The sequence below is a fragment of the Oryctolagus cuniculus genome, chromosome X, assembly GCF_051225735.1.
Source record: "Oryctolagus cuniculus isolate XC-2025 breed Fujian yellow rabbit chromosome X, ASM5122573v1, whole genome shotgun sequence".
In the NCBI taxonomy this organism is placed as follows: Eukaryota; Metazoa; Chordata; class Mammalia; order Lagomorpha; family Leporidae; genus Oryctolagus; species Oryctolagus cuniculus.
Genome location: NC_142888.1, coordinates 31,977,330 through 31,993,586, shown reverse-complemented (window position 1 = coordinate 31,993,586; position 16,257 = coordinate 31,977,330). Strand labels below are relative to the sequence as shown.

Below are 16,257 nucleotides of genomic sequence, written 5' to 3'. Positions count from 1 at the left end.
GGTCCTCCATCTGCTGGCCCACTCCCTAGATGGCCACAATGGCCAGAGCTGTGCCAATCTGAAGCCAGGAGCCAGGAGCTTCCTCCGGGCCTCATACGTGGGTGCAGGGGCACAAGGACTCAAGCCATCCTCTACTACCCCTCTCCTACTAGGCCACAGCAGAGAGCTGGATTGGAAGTGGAACAGCCGGGACACGAACTGGCACCAACATGTGATGCCGGCATAGCGGGCAGGTGGCGGCCTTGCCCGCTATGCCACAGTGCTGGCCCCCTGTTGTTGATTTAACAATTAGCTCTTATTTCTGATGTCAGTGATCACCCCCTCTCTTAAAATGAGCTGCCAAGGCTATGGAAGCCTTTTGAGTCCACAAACTCTGTTAGTATTTAGACAGGGCCATAAGCAAAGTGGGAGTCCTTTCTTCCCTTCAGAGAAAAGTAGATCCTTCTTAGATGGCCCCTTCTTTCCACTGGGGTCTCATTCACAGAGAGCTTTCATGTAGAACATTTTTTGCCACAGGGTCTTGGTTTGCCATGCTTGAAATGCTCTCATGGGCTTTTTAGCCAGATCCAAATGCCTTAAGGGCTGATTCTGAGGTCAGAGTGCTGTTTAGGGCCACATGACATTTTAAATGTTATGCCAAATGCTTGCTTTTGGCATCTTTGAAATTATCAATAAAATGGCCGGTGCCATGGCTCACTAGGCTAATCATCCTACTGTGGCACCGGCACACCGGGTTCTAGTCCCAGTTGGGGTGCCGGATTCTGTCCAGTTGCTCCTCTTCCAGTCCAGCTCTCTACTGTGGCCCAGAAGTGCAGTGGAGGATGGCCCAAGTGCTTGGACCCTGCACCCGCATGGGAGACCAGGAGGAAGCACCTGGTTCCTGGCTTCGGATAGGTGCAGCGCGCCGGCTATAGTGGCCATTTTGGGGGTGAACCAACAGAAGGAAGACCTTTCTCTCTCTCACTGTCTCACTCTGCCTGTCAAAAAAAATTATCAAATAAAATGATAACCATCACAAGAAAAAGCATTCAACACCACCAATCATCAGGGAAATGCAAGCCAAATCCACAATGAGATATTTCAAACACGTTAGGATAGCTATTATCAAAAAGAAAAGAGACAAGTGTTGGTGAGGATATGGAAAAAATGAATATTTGTACACTGTGTGAATGTAAATTGTACAGTCATTATGGAAAACAGTATGGAAGTTCCTCAAAAAAAAGTACTGTATGATCCAGTAATCCCAGTTCTAATTATATATCCAAAGGAAGTAAAATTACTATCTTTAAGAGATATCTGTATTCCTGTGTTCACTGCAACATTAACAGCCTAGACACAAAATCAGCCTAGGTATGTTAACAGATGAATATATACAGAAAATGTGGGGGACACACACAGGAATGTTATGCAGCACTGAAAAAGGAGATTCATGGGGGCAGGTGTTATGGCACAGTGGGTTAAGCTACCATTTGTGATGCCCACATTCCATATTAGAGTGAAGGTTTGAGTCTAGGCTACTCTGTGCTTCCAATCTAGCTTCTTGCTAAAAGTACCTGGGAGGCAACCAGATGATGGTCCAAGCTCTTGGGTTCCTGCCAGCCATGTGGGAGATATGGGTAGAGTTCCTGGCTCCTGGCCCAGTCCTGGCTGTTGCAGGCATTGGGGGGGAGGGGTACCAGCAAATGGAAGATCTCTCTGTCTGATCTCACTGTCTTTCAAATAAATAAGTAAATCTTTTAAAAAAACGAAATCCTGCCATTTGGAACACATGCAGGAACTTGGAGGACATAATGCTAAATGAAATAAATTACAAAGAGAAAAGAACAAATAGTATATGATCTCAATTACATGTGGAATCTAAAAAAGGGGAGGGGGAGGGGGAGGGGGAGGGGGAGGGGGAGGGGGAGGGGGAGAGGGAGAGGGAGAGGAATGAATATCTTCCATCCACTGTTTTACTTTCAAAATGGCTGTGACAGCCAGGGCTGGGCCAGGCTGAAGCCAGGAGCATCTGGATCTCCCACATGAGTGGCAGGGGCCCAAATACTTGGGTCATTTTCCACTGCTTTCCCAGGCACATTAACAGGGAGCTGAATAAGAAGTGGAGCAGCCAGGCCTTGAAGCAGCACGCATATTGGATGCTGGTGTTGCAGGTGTCAGCTTCACCTCTATGCCACATCATTGGCCCCCAGAAAAAAGTTCTTCATGGAAATTAAAAGTGCTGCTTCACTGAATTCATAGATGATAAGAAAGAAAAACAGCCTTGTTACTGAAATGGAAAGATTTAGTGGTCTGGACAGAAGATCTAATTGTAACATTCCCTTAAATCAAAGCCTAGTTCAGAGTGAGACCCTAACTCTATTCATTCTGTGAAAGTTGAGAGAGATGAGGAAGCTGCAAGAAAAAAAGTATGAAGCTAGTAGAGGTTGGCTCATGAGGTTTAAGGAAAGCTACTGTCTACAACATAAAAGTGCAAGGTACAGCAGTAAGTGCTGATGTAGAAGCTACAGCAAGTTACTCAGATCTAGCTAAGATAAGTGATGAAAGTGGCTGCACTAAACAACAGATGTGCAGTATACATGAAACAGAAGATGTAATCTAGCACTTTCATAGCGACAGAGGAAAAGCCAATGCCTGTCTTCAAAGGACAGGCTGACTTTTTGTTGGAGGCAAATGTAGTTGATAACCTTTAAGTTGAAACCAATGCTTACTGGCCATTCTAAACATGCTAAAGCTCTTAAGAATTATACTAAATCTACTCTGCTTATGCTGTATATATGGAACAAAGAAGCCTGGATGACAGTACAACTGTTAACAACACGGCTTCTGAGTATCTTAAGCCCACTCTTGAGACCTACTTCAAAATATTCCTGTTCACTGACAATGCACTTGGTCACCCAAGAGCTCTAATGGAGATAAAACATCCATTCTGTAGCCCATGGATCAAGGAGCAAATTAGACTTTCAAGTATAATTTTAAGAAATATATATTTGTAAGTCCTTGGCTGCCATAGATAGTGATTCCTCTGACAGATCTGGGCAAAGTAAATTGCCTCTGAAAAGGACGCACCATTCTATATGCCATTAAGAACATGATGGTCAAAATAACAACATTAACAGGCATGTGGAAGAAGTTCATTCCAATGTTCATGGATAACTTTGAGAGATTCAACCCATCAGTATAAGAAGTAACTGCAGATGTGGCAGAAATAGCAGGAGAACTAGAATTGGAAGTGCAGCCTGAACATGTGATTGAATTTCTGCACTTCTCATGATAAAGCATTACCAGATGAAGAGCTGCTTCTTATCAAACTACAAAGTAGTTTCTTGTGATGGACTCTCCTCCTGGGGAAAATGCTCTGAATACTGCTCAAAGGACAACAAAGGATTACATAGTATTACACAAACTTAGCTGATAAAGCAACAGCAGAATTTGAAAGGACTGGTGCCAATTTTAAAAATACTTCTGTGAGTAAAATGCAATCAAATAGCACTGCATGCTACAGAGAAATCTTTTGTGAAAGGAAGAGTCAATCAATGAGCCAAACTTCACTGTTGTCTTATTTTAAGAAATTTCCACAGCCACCCCAAATGTCAACAACCATCACCCTGACCAGTCAGCAACCATCGAAACCAAGGCAAGACCCTCCACCAAACAAAAAAAATCACATCATTGTTAGTTTTTAAAAGCAATATTTTTTTTTTTTTTTTTTTTTTTTTTTTTTTGACAGGCAGAGTGGACAGTGAGAGAGAGACAGAGAGAGAAAGGTCTTCCTTTGCCGTTGGTTCACCCTCCAATGGCCGCCGCTGCAGCCGGCGCACCGCGCTGATCCTGGCAGGAGCCAGGAGCCAGGTGCTTTTCCTGGTCTCCCATGGGGTGCAGGGCCCAAGCACCTGGGCCATCCTCCACTGCACTCCCTGGCCATAGCAGAGAGCTGGCCTGGAAGAGGGGCAACCGGGACAGAATCCGGCGCCCCAACCGGGACTAGAACCCGGTGTGCCGGCGCCGCAAGGTGGAGGATTAGCCTATTGAGCCACGGCGCCGGCTAAAAGCAATATTTTTCAATGAAGGTTTGTACACTATTTTCTTGAATGTTGTGTAATATATTACACACTTAATAGACTACAAACAGGCTATAAACATAACTTTCATATGCACTAGAAGAAAACTCTTCTGATTTTCTTTATTACAACATTCACTTTATTGTGGTGGTCTGGAAATGCATCTACAGTATTTCTAAGGCAGGGAACATCTGGCCTGTGGACTGTACAAGGCCAGTGAAATCATTTGGTCTGGTCCTGCCAAGGCAACCATAGGTGGGACTCAATATTCAACAAATCCATAGTAGGCTAACTTTTAAGATGATAATTTTATATGGCGTGTGAATGATATTATAAGTATCCAAACGGCCCTTGGCAAAAAAAAAAAGGCTTTCCACCTCTGCTCTAAGGTATATCCATTCAGAACTAATTATAGATTTTTGAGTGCACACGGCTTAATATTCAATACATATATTTCTTAACTCTGTTGAAAAACCTAGAACCAGTGACATCTTGGTAGTAATGGGCACATCTAGCACTCATATCTTAGATTCTAACTACCACTGTAGAATAAATGGGATGAGGACTCCTTGGAGAAATAGTTGATAGTAGTTCTGGGGCAAGGAAAATAACAGGATGAGCCTGGAATACCTTACAGATTTAGAAAGTAAGGAAGTGTTTGAAAATCAGAAGGATGAGGGCATGTCAAAGTGACAGAGGAGCCATCCTAAAAGAGCTCCCAAGGGCTAAAACTGGAACAATTTGATAGTTCTTGATAATAACCTAAAGAATAAAATATGTACCTATGAGTCAATACTGATAGAAACCAATGATTGAGTAAACAAATGGGTTAGAATTCAGTAATCTTTTTTACAGAAGTATTCCAAATAATGTATGTAAATATCCCTGTCTCCAGGAGGTAGATCTTAACTTTCCTCTCCTTGAACATGGGCGGATCTTTGTGACTCAGTGACTCCAAGTATGGAAAGGGAAACACAGAAAGTTTACATTAGTGAAATGTGGCAGATACCACCTCATGTTCATATCCTATTGCCTCATGATGTGATGTGATATGATGTGACTATGTGAAGGGCACTTCACCTCTTCCCAAAAACCTATTACAACCCTGGTCTAACCAGAGAAAAAATTAGACAACTCTAATCCGAGAAACATTTCTACAAAATAGCCAGCTGATACTTTTCAAAATTTTCAAGGTTGGGGCCGGTGCTGTGGCACAGCGGGTTAAAGCCCTGGTCTGAAGCGCCAGCATCCCATATGGGATGCTCCTCTTCTGATCCAGCTCTCTGCTGTGGCCTGGGAAAGCAGTAGAAGATGGCCCAAGTCCTTGGGCCCCTGCACCCGCATGGGAGACCTGGAAGAGACTCCTGGCTCCTGGCTTTGGATCGGCACAGCTCCAGCTGTTGCGGCCATCTGGGGAGTGAACCAGCTGATGGAAGACTTCTCTCTGTCTCTACTTCTCTCTGTAACTGTCTTTCAAGTAAATAAAATAAATCTTTAAAAAACAAAAAACAAAAAACAAAAAAAACCCTCAAAATTTCAAGGTTACAAAAAATAAGAAAAGACTGAAGCATTTTCACAAACCGGAGGAAATTAAGAAGACATGACAACTAAAAGTAATGTGGGATCCTGGATTGAATTCTAAGTGAAACAATTGGTGAAATATCAATAAAGTATAGAGTTAATACTATTTTACCAATATAAGTTTATTTGTTTTGGCCAATGTACCATGATTATATGGTTATGCTAACATTAGAGGAAGCTGGGCAAAGGGTATATGGAAACTTTTTGTAATTTTCCCCAAAACCTAAAATTATACCAGTATAAAAAGTTTATTTAAAAAACCAAAACATTCAATAACTTCTCATTTCATTCAGACTAGAAGCCAAAGTCTCTACACTGGCTTACATGATCCTATGCTACCTGACTTTATATCTTTATTACTTATTAGACCTCATCTACTATGCTTGAATGAATGGATGAATGACGCTCTAAATCAAAGGAATCCAAGTCTCAATGATCATTACAATTATCTGGGAAACTACTGAAAATGCAGAGTTCAAGGCTACATCTCAGAGATTTCTGAATCAGTCTTTCTGAGGTAGAAGCTGGAAATTTATATTTGTATTTTTTTTTACTTAGAGAGAAATAGAGACCACACACTGGTTCACTCTTCAAATACTACAATGGCCGAGGCTGGGCCAGGCCTGAAGTGGAGGCCCATTCAGGTCCTCTCATGTGGGTAGCAGAAGCCCAATTACTTGGGCCATCACTGCTACCTCCCACAGTCTGTATTAGCAAGAAGCTGGAGTCAAACCAAGTTACTCCAATGTGAGAGGCAGGCATCTTAACCACTAGGCTAACTGCCTGCTCCCAGAAATATATATTTTTACAAGTACCCTATATAGTCACGTTTAGAAGATTCTCAAGGTGAAAAAACCTATGAATTCTCTTATTAACTGAAAGCAAATAATTGTGACTACTTTAACTGAAGAGGAAAATTGAGACATTCCGAGGTACTATTAAAAGTGAATCTTCGAAGGATAAGTCTACCTTTAGTTCAGAATAGTGGTTCTCAACTGGGAGCAATTCTGCCCCCCAGAGAACATTTGGCAATGTCTGGAAACATTTGTAGTTGTCACAATTGAGGAGAGGGAGTATTAGTGGCACCTAGTGGATAGAGGCTGGAGATGCTGCTAAACATCCTATAATACATAGGACAGCCGCAAGTAACAAAAATATCTGACCTAAAATGTCAGTGCAGAGACTTTGAAACCTTGCCTTAGCATGACTGATGGCCACTTGTTTTCCACTAGAGTTACCTCCACTGACAGTCTGCTCAGTATTCTACATAAATCAACATACTATTGGGTAACTTAAAATTTCCCCCCAATTTTTTATTTGTAAAATCCTTATTCATTATAGAAAAGCTGAAAGAATAATGTAAACTCACAGAAAGTTAACATTTCACCATATTTGCTTTGTTTTATACTACACACCATCTGTAAACACATACACTGTTTTGTTTTGCTGAATCATTTAAAAGTAGCAGACATCATGACACTTCAGCATGTATCTCCTACATGATTACAATACCATTATCTTATCTAAGGATGTTAGTCAATATTTTATGTCATCTTCACACTTCCCAAGTTGCCTTCAAAATGCCTTTTACAGTTCTATAGCTCCAAGATCACTTATCACATTTAGTTAATCAGTCCCTTTAGTCTTTTTTAACTTAAGAGGGAAGGAGTGGGAGGGAGAGAGGGAGGGAGAACAAGAATGCTCTCATCTGCTGTTTCACTCTCCCAGTACCTGCCACAGTTTGGCCTGGGCTAGGCTGCCAGAGCTGGGAGCAGGAACTCAATCCAGGTCTCCCATGTGGGAACCAAATTACTTGGACCACCACCCCATCACTGCTTCCCAAGGTTTAAATGAGTAGGTAGCTGGAGCCAGAAGCCAGAGCCAGCTATTGAACCTAGACGCTCCAATATGAGATGCAGGCATCGTTGAAATTCAACCAGAGTCTTAACCCCTAGGCCAAATGCCTGCCCCCTTAGTCTCTTTTAATCTAGAAGAGTTCCCCTATTTGTTTTTCATGACATTGTCTGAAGAAACCCAGCCCACTGTTTTGTAGAATGGCTTCTATTTTGGAGTTGTCTCATTGTTTCCTCATGGTGTCAATTAACATATTTCTTTTCCTTTTTATAAATTAGAAGCTAAGTCTTGACTCCATTAGGTTCAGGTTAAATGCTTTCAATGGAGTGGGCATTTGGCTTAGCTGAAAGATGCCTGTATTCCACATTAGAATGCCTAGCTTTGATACTTACCTCCAGCTTCTGATTTCAGCTTCCTGCTCATGCAGACTCTGGGAGGCAGTGGTGACAACTTATGTAATTGGGTTCCTGTCACTCATGTGGGAGACTTGGATTGAGTTTTGGGCTCTCAGCCTTGACTCAGCCCAGTCTCAACCACTGCAGGCATTTGGGAGGTAAACCAGCAGATGGGAGCATGCGCACTCATATGCACACTATCTTCTCTGACTCTTAAATAAATGAGTAGTTTTGGCACTGACACTTCACGGGTGATGCTGCATATTTCTCACTGCATTACATCAGAAGAAACACATGTCAGGTTATCCATCACCTGAAGCTAAGTTTTATCTCTGGATTAACATGGTGATCACCAAATCTCTGCTGCAAGGCATACTTCCTCTTGGAATTAGAATGTATAAATATCCTATCTCTTCATAATTTTCACCCCAGTAGTTTTAGCATCCACTGATAAGCTTTGTCTGAAATACTTATTACATCAGGGTTAGAAAATGGTGATTATTTCAAAGCTTATACTTTTATTATTATTTTTTTTTTGACAGGCAGAGTGGATAGTGAGAGAGAGACAGAAAGGTCTTCCTTTTGCCGTTGGTTCACCCTCCAATGGCAGCAAACAAACATTCTTTTATTATCTCCCCACCTTTTTCATTTATCACTACGAACTATGAGTTTCTGTTGTTCTTAAATCACTCCCTTTGGGGCTGGTGCTGTGGTGTAGCAGGTAAAGCTGCCACCTGCAGTGCTGGTATCCCATAAGGACGCTGGTTCGAGTCCCGGCTGCTCTACTTCTGATCTAGCTCTCTGCTATGGCCTGAGAAAGCAGCAGCAGATCGCCCAAGTCCTTGAGCACCCTTGTGGGAGACCCAGAGGAAGCTGCTGGCTTCAGATCAGCCCAGCTCTGGCCATTGTGGCTTGGGGAGTGAACCAGTAGATGGAAGACTCTCTCTCTGCCTCTGCCTTTCTGTAACTCTACCTTTTAAATAAATTAATAATTATTTTTAAAAATTACTGCCTTCATTCTTCTTTTGGACAGTTAAATTGTCCCAAATTTGGAGCCAGCATTGTGGCATACCAGGTTAAGCCACTGCCTGGGGTGTTAGCATCCCATATCAGAGTGCCAGTTTTTTTTTGTTTTTTTTTTTTTTTTTGACAGGCAGAGTGGACAGTGAGAAAGAGAGAGACAGAGAGAAGGGTTCCTTTGCCGTTGGTTCACCCTCCAATGGCCGCTGTGGCCAGCGCGCTGCAGCTGGTGTGCCACGCTGATCTGATGGCAGGAGCCAGGTGCTTCTCCTGGTCTCCCATGGGGTGCAGGGCCCAAGCACTTGGGCCATCCTCCACTGCCTTCCCGGGCCACAGCAGAGAGCTGGCCTGGAAGAGGGGCAACCGGGACAGAATCCGGTGCCCTGACCGGGACTAGAACGCGGTGTGCCAGCGCCGCAAGGCAGAGGATTAGCCTAGTGAGCTGCGGCGTCAGCCCCAGAGTGCCAGTTTGAGTCCCAGCTGCTCTGCTTTCAATCCAGCTCTCTGCTAATGAAGTTGCGGAAGACTGCCTGAGTTCTTGGGTCCCTATCACCCACATAGGAGACCCAATGGAGTTCCAGGATCCTGGTTTCTACTTGGCCAAATTCTGGCTATTGCAGGCATTTGGGGAGTGAACCAGTGGACAAGAGATCTTTTTCTTTCTTTGTCACTTTTCCTTTCAAATAAAATAAATATTTTAAAACATTTTCCGAGCCGGCGCCGTGGCTCAATAGGCTAATCCTCCACCTTGCGGCGCCGGCACACCGGGTTCTAGTCCCGGTTGGGGCGCCGGATTCTGTCCCAGTTGCCCCTCTTCCAGGCCAGCTCTCTGCTATGGCCAGGGAGTGCAGTGGAGGATGGCCCAGGTGCTTGGGCCCTGCACCCCATGGGAGACCAGGAAAAGCACCTGGCTCCTGGCTCCTGCCAGGATCAGCGCGGTGCGCCGGCTGCAGCGGCGGCCATTGGAGGGTGAACCAGCGGCAAAAAGGAAGACCTTTCTCTCTCTGTCTCTCTCACTGTCCACTCTGCCTGTCAAAAAAAAAAAAAAAAAAAAAAAAAAAAAAAAAATTTTCCCACATTTGTTGAGTGGAAAATCATTCAAACTGGCTCATGTGAGTTTCTTATATGACCTAATCAGCCTTTGATTACTTCTTCCTATGGGTATCTGGTTTTTTTTAAGAATTTTTTAATGTTTATTTGCTGAAATTCCTATAACATCTGTTCATTGGTTTTTAGTTTTTGTAGCAACAGAGCATTTTTCTTCCTCCATGTGAAATATTCTGTTACTTAAATGAAGACATTATATTTGAGTTAGAGCAATTCTTTTTCCTAAATTTTTATTTATCGTATTTATTTGTAAGGCAGAGATGAGAGAGAAATCTCCCTCTCCACTGGTTCACTTCTCAAATGCACACAACAGCAGGGGCTGGGCCAGTTCAAAGCTACAAACTCAATCCAGTCTCTCATACCAGCGGCACTGTCCCAACAATTTGAGCCATCACATTAGCAGGAAGTTGGAATCAGAAATGGATCTGAGACTCAAACCTAGGCACTCCAATATGGGATGTGGGAATCAAAAGTGGCATCTTAGTCGTTGTGTCACATGTCCAACCCTAGGTTGGAGCAATTCTATGATACTACTTCATTAATATCATACATGTACATAAATTGTTCATTTAGACCTACTCAGATGTTCACTTCATTTCTAACCCTCACACTTTAGGATGGCCATGGCATTTATTACTTAGTTCATTTTCTAAAAGTTGTTGAGACTTCAAAGGTTCATTTTCAAAATTCTATGTTAATCTGAAATTTAAAAAATAATTTGAGAAATGGTTGTATCAAAAAAGCTGGGTCACAATTTCCTTTACAGGTTAAAAATCCATTATCCAAAAATGCTTGGGATCTTAACACTGGTATTTAGGCTTGTTTTTTAAATAAGAATACACGCAGAGAAGTGCTGTTTTGGGAGTGATGTGAAGTTGTTCTCCACTCTCCTGTTGCCACTATATACATATATATTCATAAAAAAAGAAAATAAAGGGCTAGATTTGAACAAATTCAAAAATCTGAAAAGACTAAACAAGTACAGGTCTCCACCTAGTATAATTAACAGAGAAACAGAGTAGGGTAGGAAGAAGAGAAGTGGGAGGACAGGGGGAGTGAGGAGTGGGAGAATGAGGGACTGAGAGAGGCAGAGAGAGAGACAGAGACAGAGACAGAGACACAGAGAGAGGTCTTCCATCCATGGGCGATGACAGCATCCCGTATAGCAGCACCAGTTTCAGTCCCAGCCACTCTGCTTCTACTCCAGCTCCCTGCTAATGCACCTGGGAAAGCAGCAGAAGCTGGCTCAAGTGCTTGGGCCCCTGACATCCACGTGGGAGACACAAATGGAGTTCTTGGCTCTTCCTCTCCCCTGGCCACTAAGGCCATTTGGGGAGTGAACGGCTGAATGAAGATCTCTCTCTGTCCCTCCCTCCCTGTCATTCTGCCGTTTGGATAAATATAAAATAAACTTTTAAAGTTAAAAAAAGAACCTCCAAGTGCACCAAGCATTCAGAAAGTACCTTTGTTCAGAAGAGGAAGGAAGTCAGATGCTTTTTCTCGAAAAACCCTTTGAGCATCCTCAGCTTTCATGGTCACTTCCTTTGTTTGAACTAGGAAAAAGCCTTTACCAACCATCTGTGGAAAATAAAATTGCATTTAGATTTTAAAATGAACTTTTGAGGCTAAAACAATGTTTTCTGTATAAAATGCAACACCACATTTTTGTTTTTGTTATGACTCTAATTCAGAACATGTGCTTCAACAAGTTATCATATATATGACACTCTTTCTTCATACCTACTCTTTTAAAATTCTTTTTTAAATTTTTAAAAATTATTTATTTGAAAGGCCGAATTACAGAGGGAGGGAGAAGGAGAGAGAGAGGGAGTAGGGGAGAGGGAGAGCAGGAGAGGGAGAGCGGGAGAGGGAGAGTGGGAGAGGGAGAGTGGGAGAGGGAGAGGGAGAGAGGGAAGGAGAGGGGGGAGGGAGGAAGGGAGAGAGAGGGGGAAGGGGAGAGGAGGAAGGAGAGGGGGGAGGGAGGAAGGGAGGGAGAGGGGGAAGGGGAGAGGAGGAAGGGAGGGAGAGGGGGAGAGGAGGAAGGAGGAGGGGGAGAGGAAGAAGGAGGGAGGGAGAGAGGAGGAGGGAGGGAAAGGGGAGAGAGAAGTATGTTCCATCTACTGGTTCACTCCCCAAATGTCCAGGGCTATGTCAAGCTGAAGCCAGGAGACTGGAGCTTCTGCCTATCTCCCACATGGATAGCAGGGGCCCAAGCACACAGGCCATCCTCCACTGCTTTCCTAGGGGCATTGGCAGGAAGCTGGATCGGAAGTGGAGCAGCCAGGTCTTGAACCAGTGCCCATACGGGATTCTGGTGTCACAGGCAGTGGCTTAACCTACTATGTTACAAGGCCGGCCCCTGTCATACCTACTCTTAATATTAAGAGTCAAATAAATATGAATTATCCCTTAAACTTAAAACACAATTAAAAACATTTTTTGATTGGAATTACCAGACAGAAACTTTAGTTTGGTGATATTGCAAATGTCCAATGTGAAGAGAATGTTTAGTAATGTAAGCTACATTCACATGATAAAATACCAGAGTTTATTACATTTATCATAGCTCATTGAAAATTACAAAGATTTTATAATAAAATGGGGGAAGGCTTGTTTAACAATGTTAATTTTAAAGGGCATGATATAGGGGCTGGCATTGTGCTGCAGCAGGTTAAGCTACCACCTGACCCTGGCATCCCATATAAGCATTGGTTCAAGGCCCGACTGTTCCACTTCTGATCCAGCTCCCTGCTAATGTGCCTGGGAGAGCTGCGGAAGGTGGTCTGAGGGCTTGGGCCTCTGCCACACATATGGGAAACCTAGATGGCTCCAGGCTTCAGTCCAGTCCAATCCTGTTGTAGCCATTTGGGGAGTAAACCAGCAGATGGAAGACCTCTGTCTCTCCCTCTCTCTTTCTCTAACTCTGCCTTTCAAATAAATCTTATAAAAAATCACATTTATAAAGTATTCATTACATGTCAAGCAGTTTTATGCACTTTACATGTATAATACACTTAACCCTCTCATGAGATAGGTACTATTATTACCCTCATTGTAGGGAATGAGAAAAAATAGGTACAGCAGAGTGGTTAAGAAACTTGCCCAAGGTCATATAACTATTATGTAACAAAGCTGTTATTCAACTCCAATTAATCTGATTACAGACTAAATGAATTTAAAAAATTGTTCCTAAAAAGACTATTCAAGGAATAGTAAAATTATGGATGATTTTAAACCTATTTTTATTCTTCCTTATTGCTGTAATTCACTACAATAAGTACATATTACTTTTAAAAATACATATGAGAGTAGTTCAACAAATGCAAAGTCATTGTAACTACTTAATTTTTTAGGAACGCTTATTGGGTTTTTAATAATGGAAACATACATGTTCAACAAAGAACATTTGAAAAATGAAAAATAGCAACAAAGAAGTATCACAGAAGGTACTAGCACTCTGATGCCACTGCCATATAAGTGCACTTCCCTTTTACTCTCCCAGTGTTCTTTTTTCCTCACTATGGAAATAATATATGTGGGCTGTAAAAGCCATAGAACTACAAAAAATGAAAAGAAAAAAACTGCTGTTGACTTTATAACTACAACTGTTAATATGTTAGCATACATAATTTTCCAGAATTTACCTATTTTAAAGAAAATTAGTTACTTAACCCAATATTCTACAAATTTTCATTTACTTGATTCAAGTGAACATTTTCTGGCTATTCTATAGAGTCAGCTTTAATGGCTCATAGTATTTCATCCTAAGGTTGCATTATTCCATACCATTCCATCAAATTGGGATCAAACACAAAAATCCTATTTCAGAAGTCTCACTCAATACTATTTCAGATAAAAGACGACATACATTAAAAATAATTGCAGAAAATTGGGACTGGCTTTGTGGCACAGCGGGTTAAGCTGCCACTTGGTATGGCTGTATCTCATAGTGGAGTGTCTGGGATCAATTTCCACCTCTGCTTCCAATCCAGGTTCCTGCTAATGCGCCTGGGAAGCAGCAGAAAATGGCTCAGGTACTTGGGTTTCTGCTACCCATGTGGGAAACCCAGATGGAATCCCTGGCTCCTGGCTTTGGCCTGGTCCAGCTCCAGCTCTAGCCCCAGCTGTTGCAGGCATCTGGCAGAGTAAACCAGGGGATATAAGACTGTGTGTGTGTGTGTGTGTGTGTGTGCTTTGTCACTATGCCTTTCAAACAAATCTTTAAGAAAACTGCAGAAAATTAAATGGACATCACTGCCAGATGATTGTAAAGTTACTTAAAATATCAGAAAACAATCCTACCTCTATTTCTAATTTGATAGGCTAGCATCATCTCCCATTTTATAGCCAGACACATAAACTGATGATTAATTTGAGTGTTACCTAAAACAAATAGCTATGAAACTATTTTTTAATATTTCACTAGATATTTGAAGATTCATTTTCATAAAAATTCTACTTTTAAAGACTTGAAAATAGTGGTAGCAACTTAAAATTATGAAATATTCCCAAACAATTCAAGCTATTTTATTGTAACTTATCCCATATATATCTGTGATGTAAGAATAAGCAAGAAATCCAATTTTTAGATGAGAAAACCAAGGCCCAGTAACTTCTCCTGACTCCCTGAAGAATGTGTTTTCTGCTTTATCCAGCCTTTCTGGACTTGTCTCAAGTTTTATACTTCCTACCTCAAAAACCATTATATGTTCAATTTATAAAAATATTGTGAAACAAAATTCTGTGATACTCTTAGAGTTTAATAAAACTAGAGTTAGCAATCACAGTTGCAATCTAAGCTGTCTTAAGACATTTGTGTTATATGAGAAAGAATCAAGTTTTTGTATAATCTCAGAATTAACTAGTTTCTACACATATTTTCCCAGGGAACTCAAACATCATTTAAAAAAATGTGATCTCTCTTAACACAACATGGAAGCCTTCTGTCTTTCAGCATACTTTGATATGCTCTTCACATGTACTTGGCATTTTCTCTTTTTATTACTCAATTCTTTGCTTTCAGAATTAGCTAGGATCATTCTAGTCTTAGACTCCGCAGGCTGGAGCACCCTGGAGTCCATATGCATTTGGTCAGGTTCCTACTGCACCAGGCATTCATCTACTTTCCTTTACCACTGAAGCAGCATGACAGTGTCATGTTGCAGTGTGGACACCTTGGCCTACACAGCCAGATTGCCTGGATTTGAATTGCAGCTCACCATTTACCAGCTGAGTGACGTTTTGCAAGTTACTAACGCTCTCTGTGATTCACTTTCCACGTCTATAAAATGGGGAATAATGGCACCTAGTTTGCTGGGTTGATTTTTCGATTATTGAATAAATTCATTTAAATTCCTTACAATAGGGCCTGGCATATAGTAAAAGTTGTATGAATGGCAGCTATTATTATTATCGCAGGATTTTTGTTTATTTAAAGAACCTCATTCTTCCTGGTCGTATTCCTTTCAAGGACACTCAACATTGCCATTCTACACATCAGGCAGTGTTAAAAGGTTAAGAACATCTGAAGACTCATGAAGACTGTTTTGAGGGGCTGGCACTGTGGCAGAGTGGGCTAAGCCTCCGCCTGCGGTGCCAGCATTCCATATTGGGCACCAGTTCTAGTCCCCACTGTTCCACTTCCAATCCAGCCCTCTGCTCTGGCCTGAAAATGCAGTAGAAGATGGCCCAAATCCTTGAGCTCCTGCACTCATGTGGGAGGCCCAGAAGAAGCTCCTGGCTCCTGGCTTCAGATTAGCTCAGCTCCGGCTGTGGCAGCCATCTGGGGAGTGAACCAGCAGATGGAAGATCTTTCTGTCTCTCCCTCTCTCTGTAACTCTACCTCTCAAACAAATAAACAAATCTTTAAAAAAAAAAAAAGATAATGAAAGATGAAGTAGAGGTTGCTTTCTCAGTCACAACAGGGTCCAAAAATTGTATTCTCAAATGACTTTTCCAACTTCTAAGCAATTAGAATTTCAAAGAAATCTCCACACTAAGTAATTTAAAAAGGCCATGCTTGGGGCCGGTGCTGTGGCATAGCAGGTAAAGTCGCTACCTGCAGTGCTGGCATCCCATACGGGCGCCAGTTCAAGTCCCGGCTGCTCCACTTCTGATCCAGTTCTCTGCTATGGCCTGGGAAAGCAGTAGATGATGCCCAAGTCCTTGGGCCCCTGCACCCAAGTGGGAAGACCAGGGAAGCTCCTGGCTCCTGGCTTCAGATCAGTGCAGCTCCAACCATT

At 42.2% G+C, this 16,257-nt stretch overlaps 1 protein-coding gene across 3 annotated transcripts in view; it reads right to left on the bottom strand.

Annotated features, from left to right (window-relative positions):
- RP2 (RP2 activator of ARL3 GTPase) overlaps window positions 1-16,257 on the bottom strand; it is a 41,022-nt gene that overhangs the window by 9,107 nt on the left and 15,658 nt on the right. For all 3 annotated transcript variants that reach the window (XM_051827050.3, XM_089324408.1, XM_089324407.1), the window contains exon 3: window positions 11,479-11,593. In XM_051827050.3, the coding sequence (XP_051683010.1) occupies window positions 11,479-11,593 (115 nt within the window). The remainder of the gene's footprint in view (window positions 1-11,478; window positions 11,594-16,257) is intronic.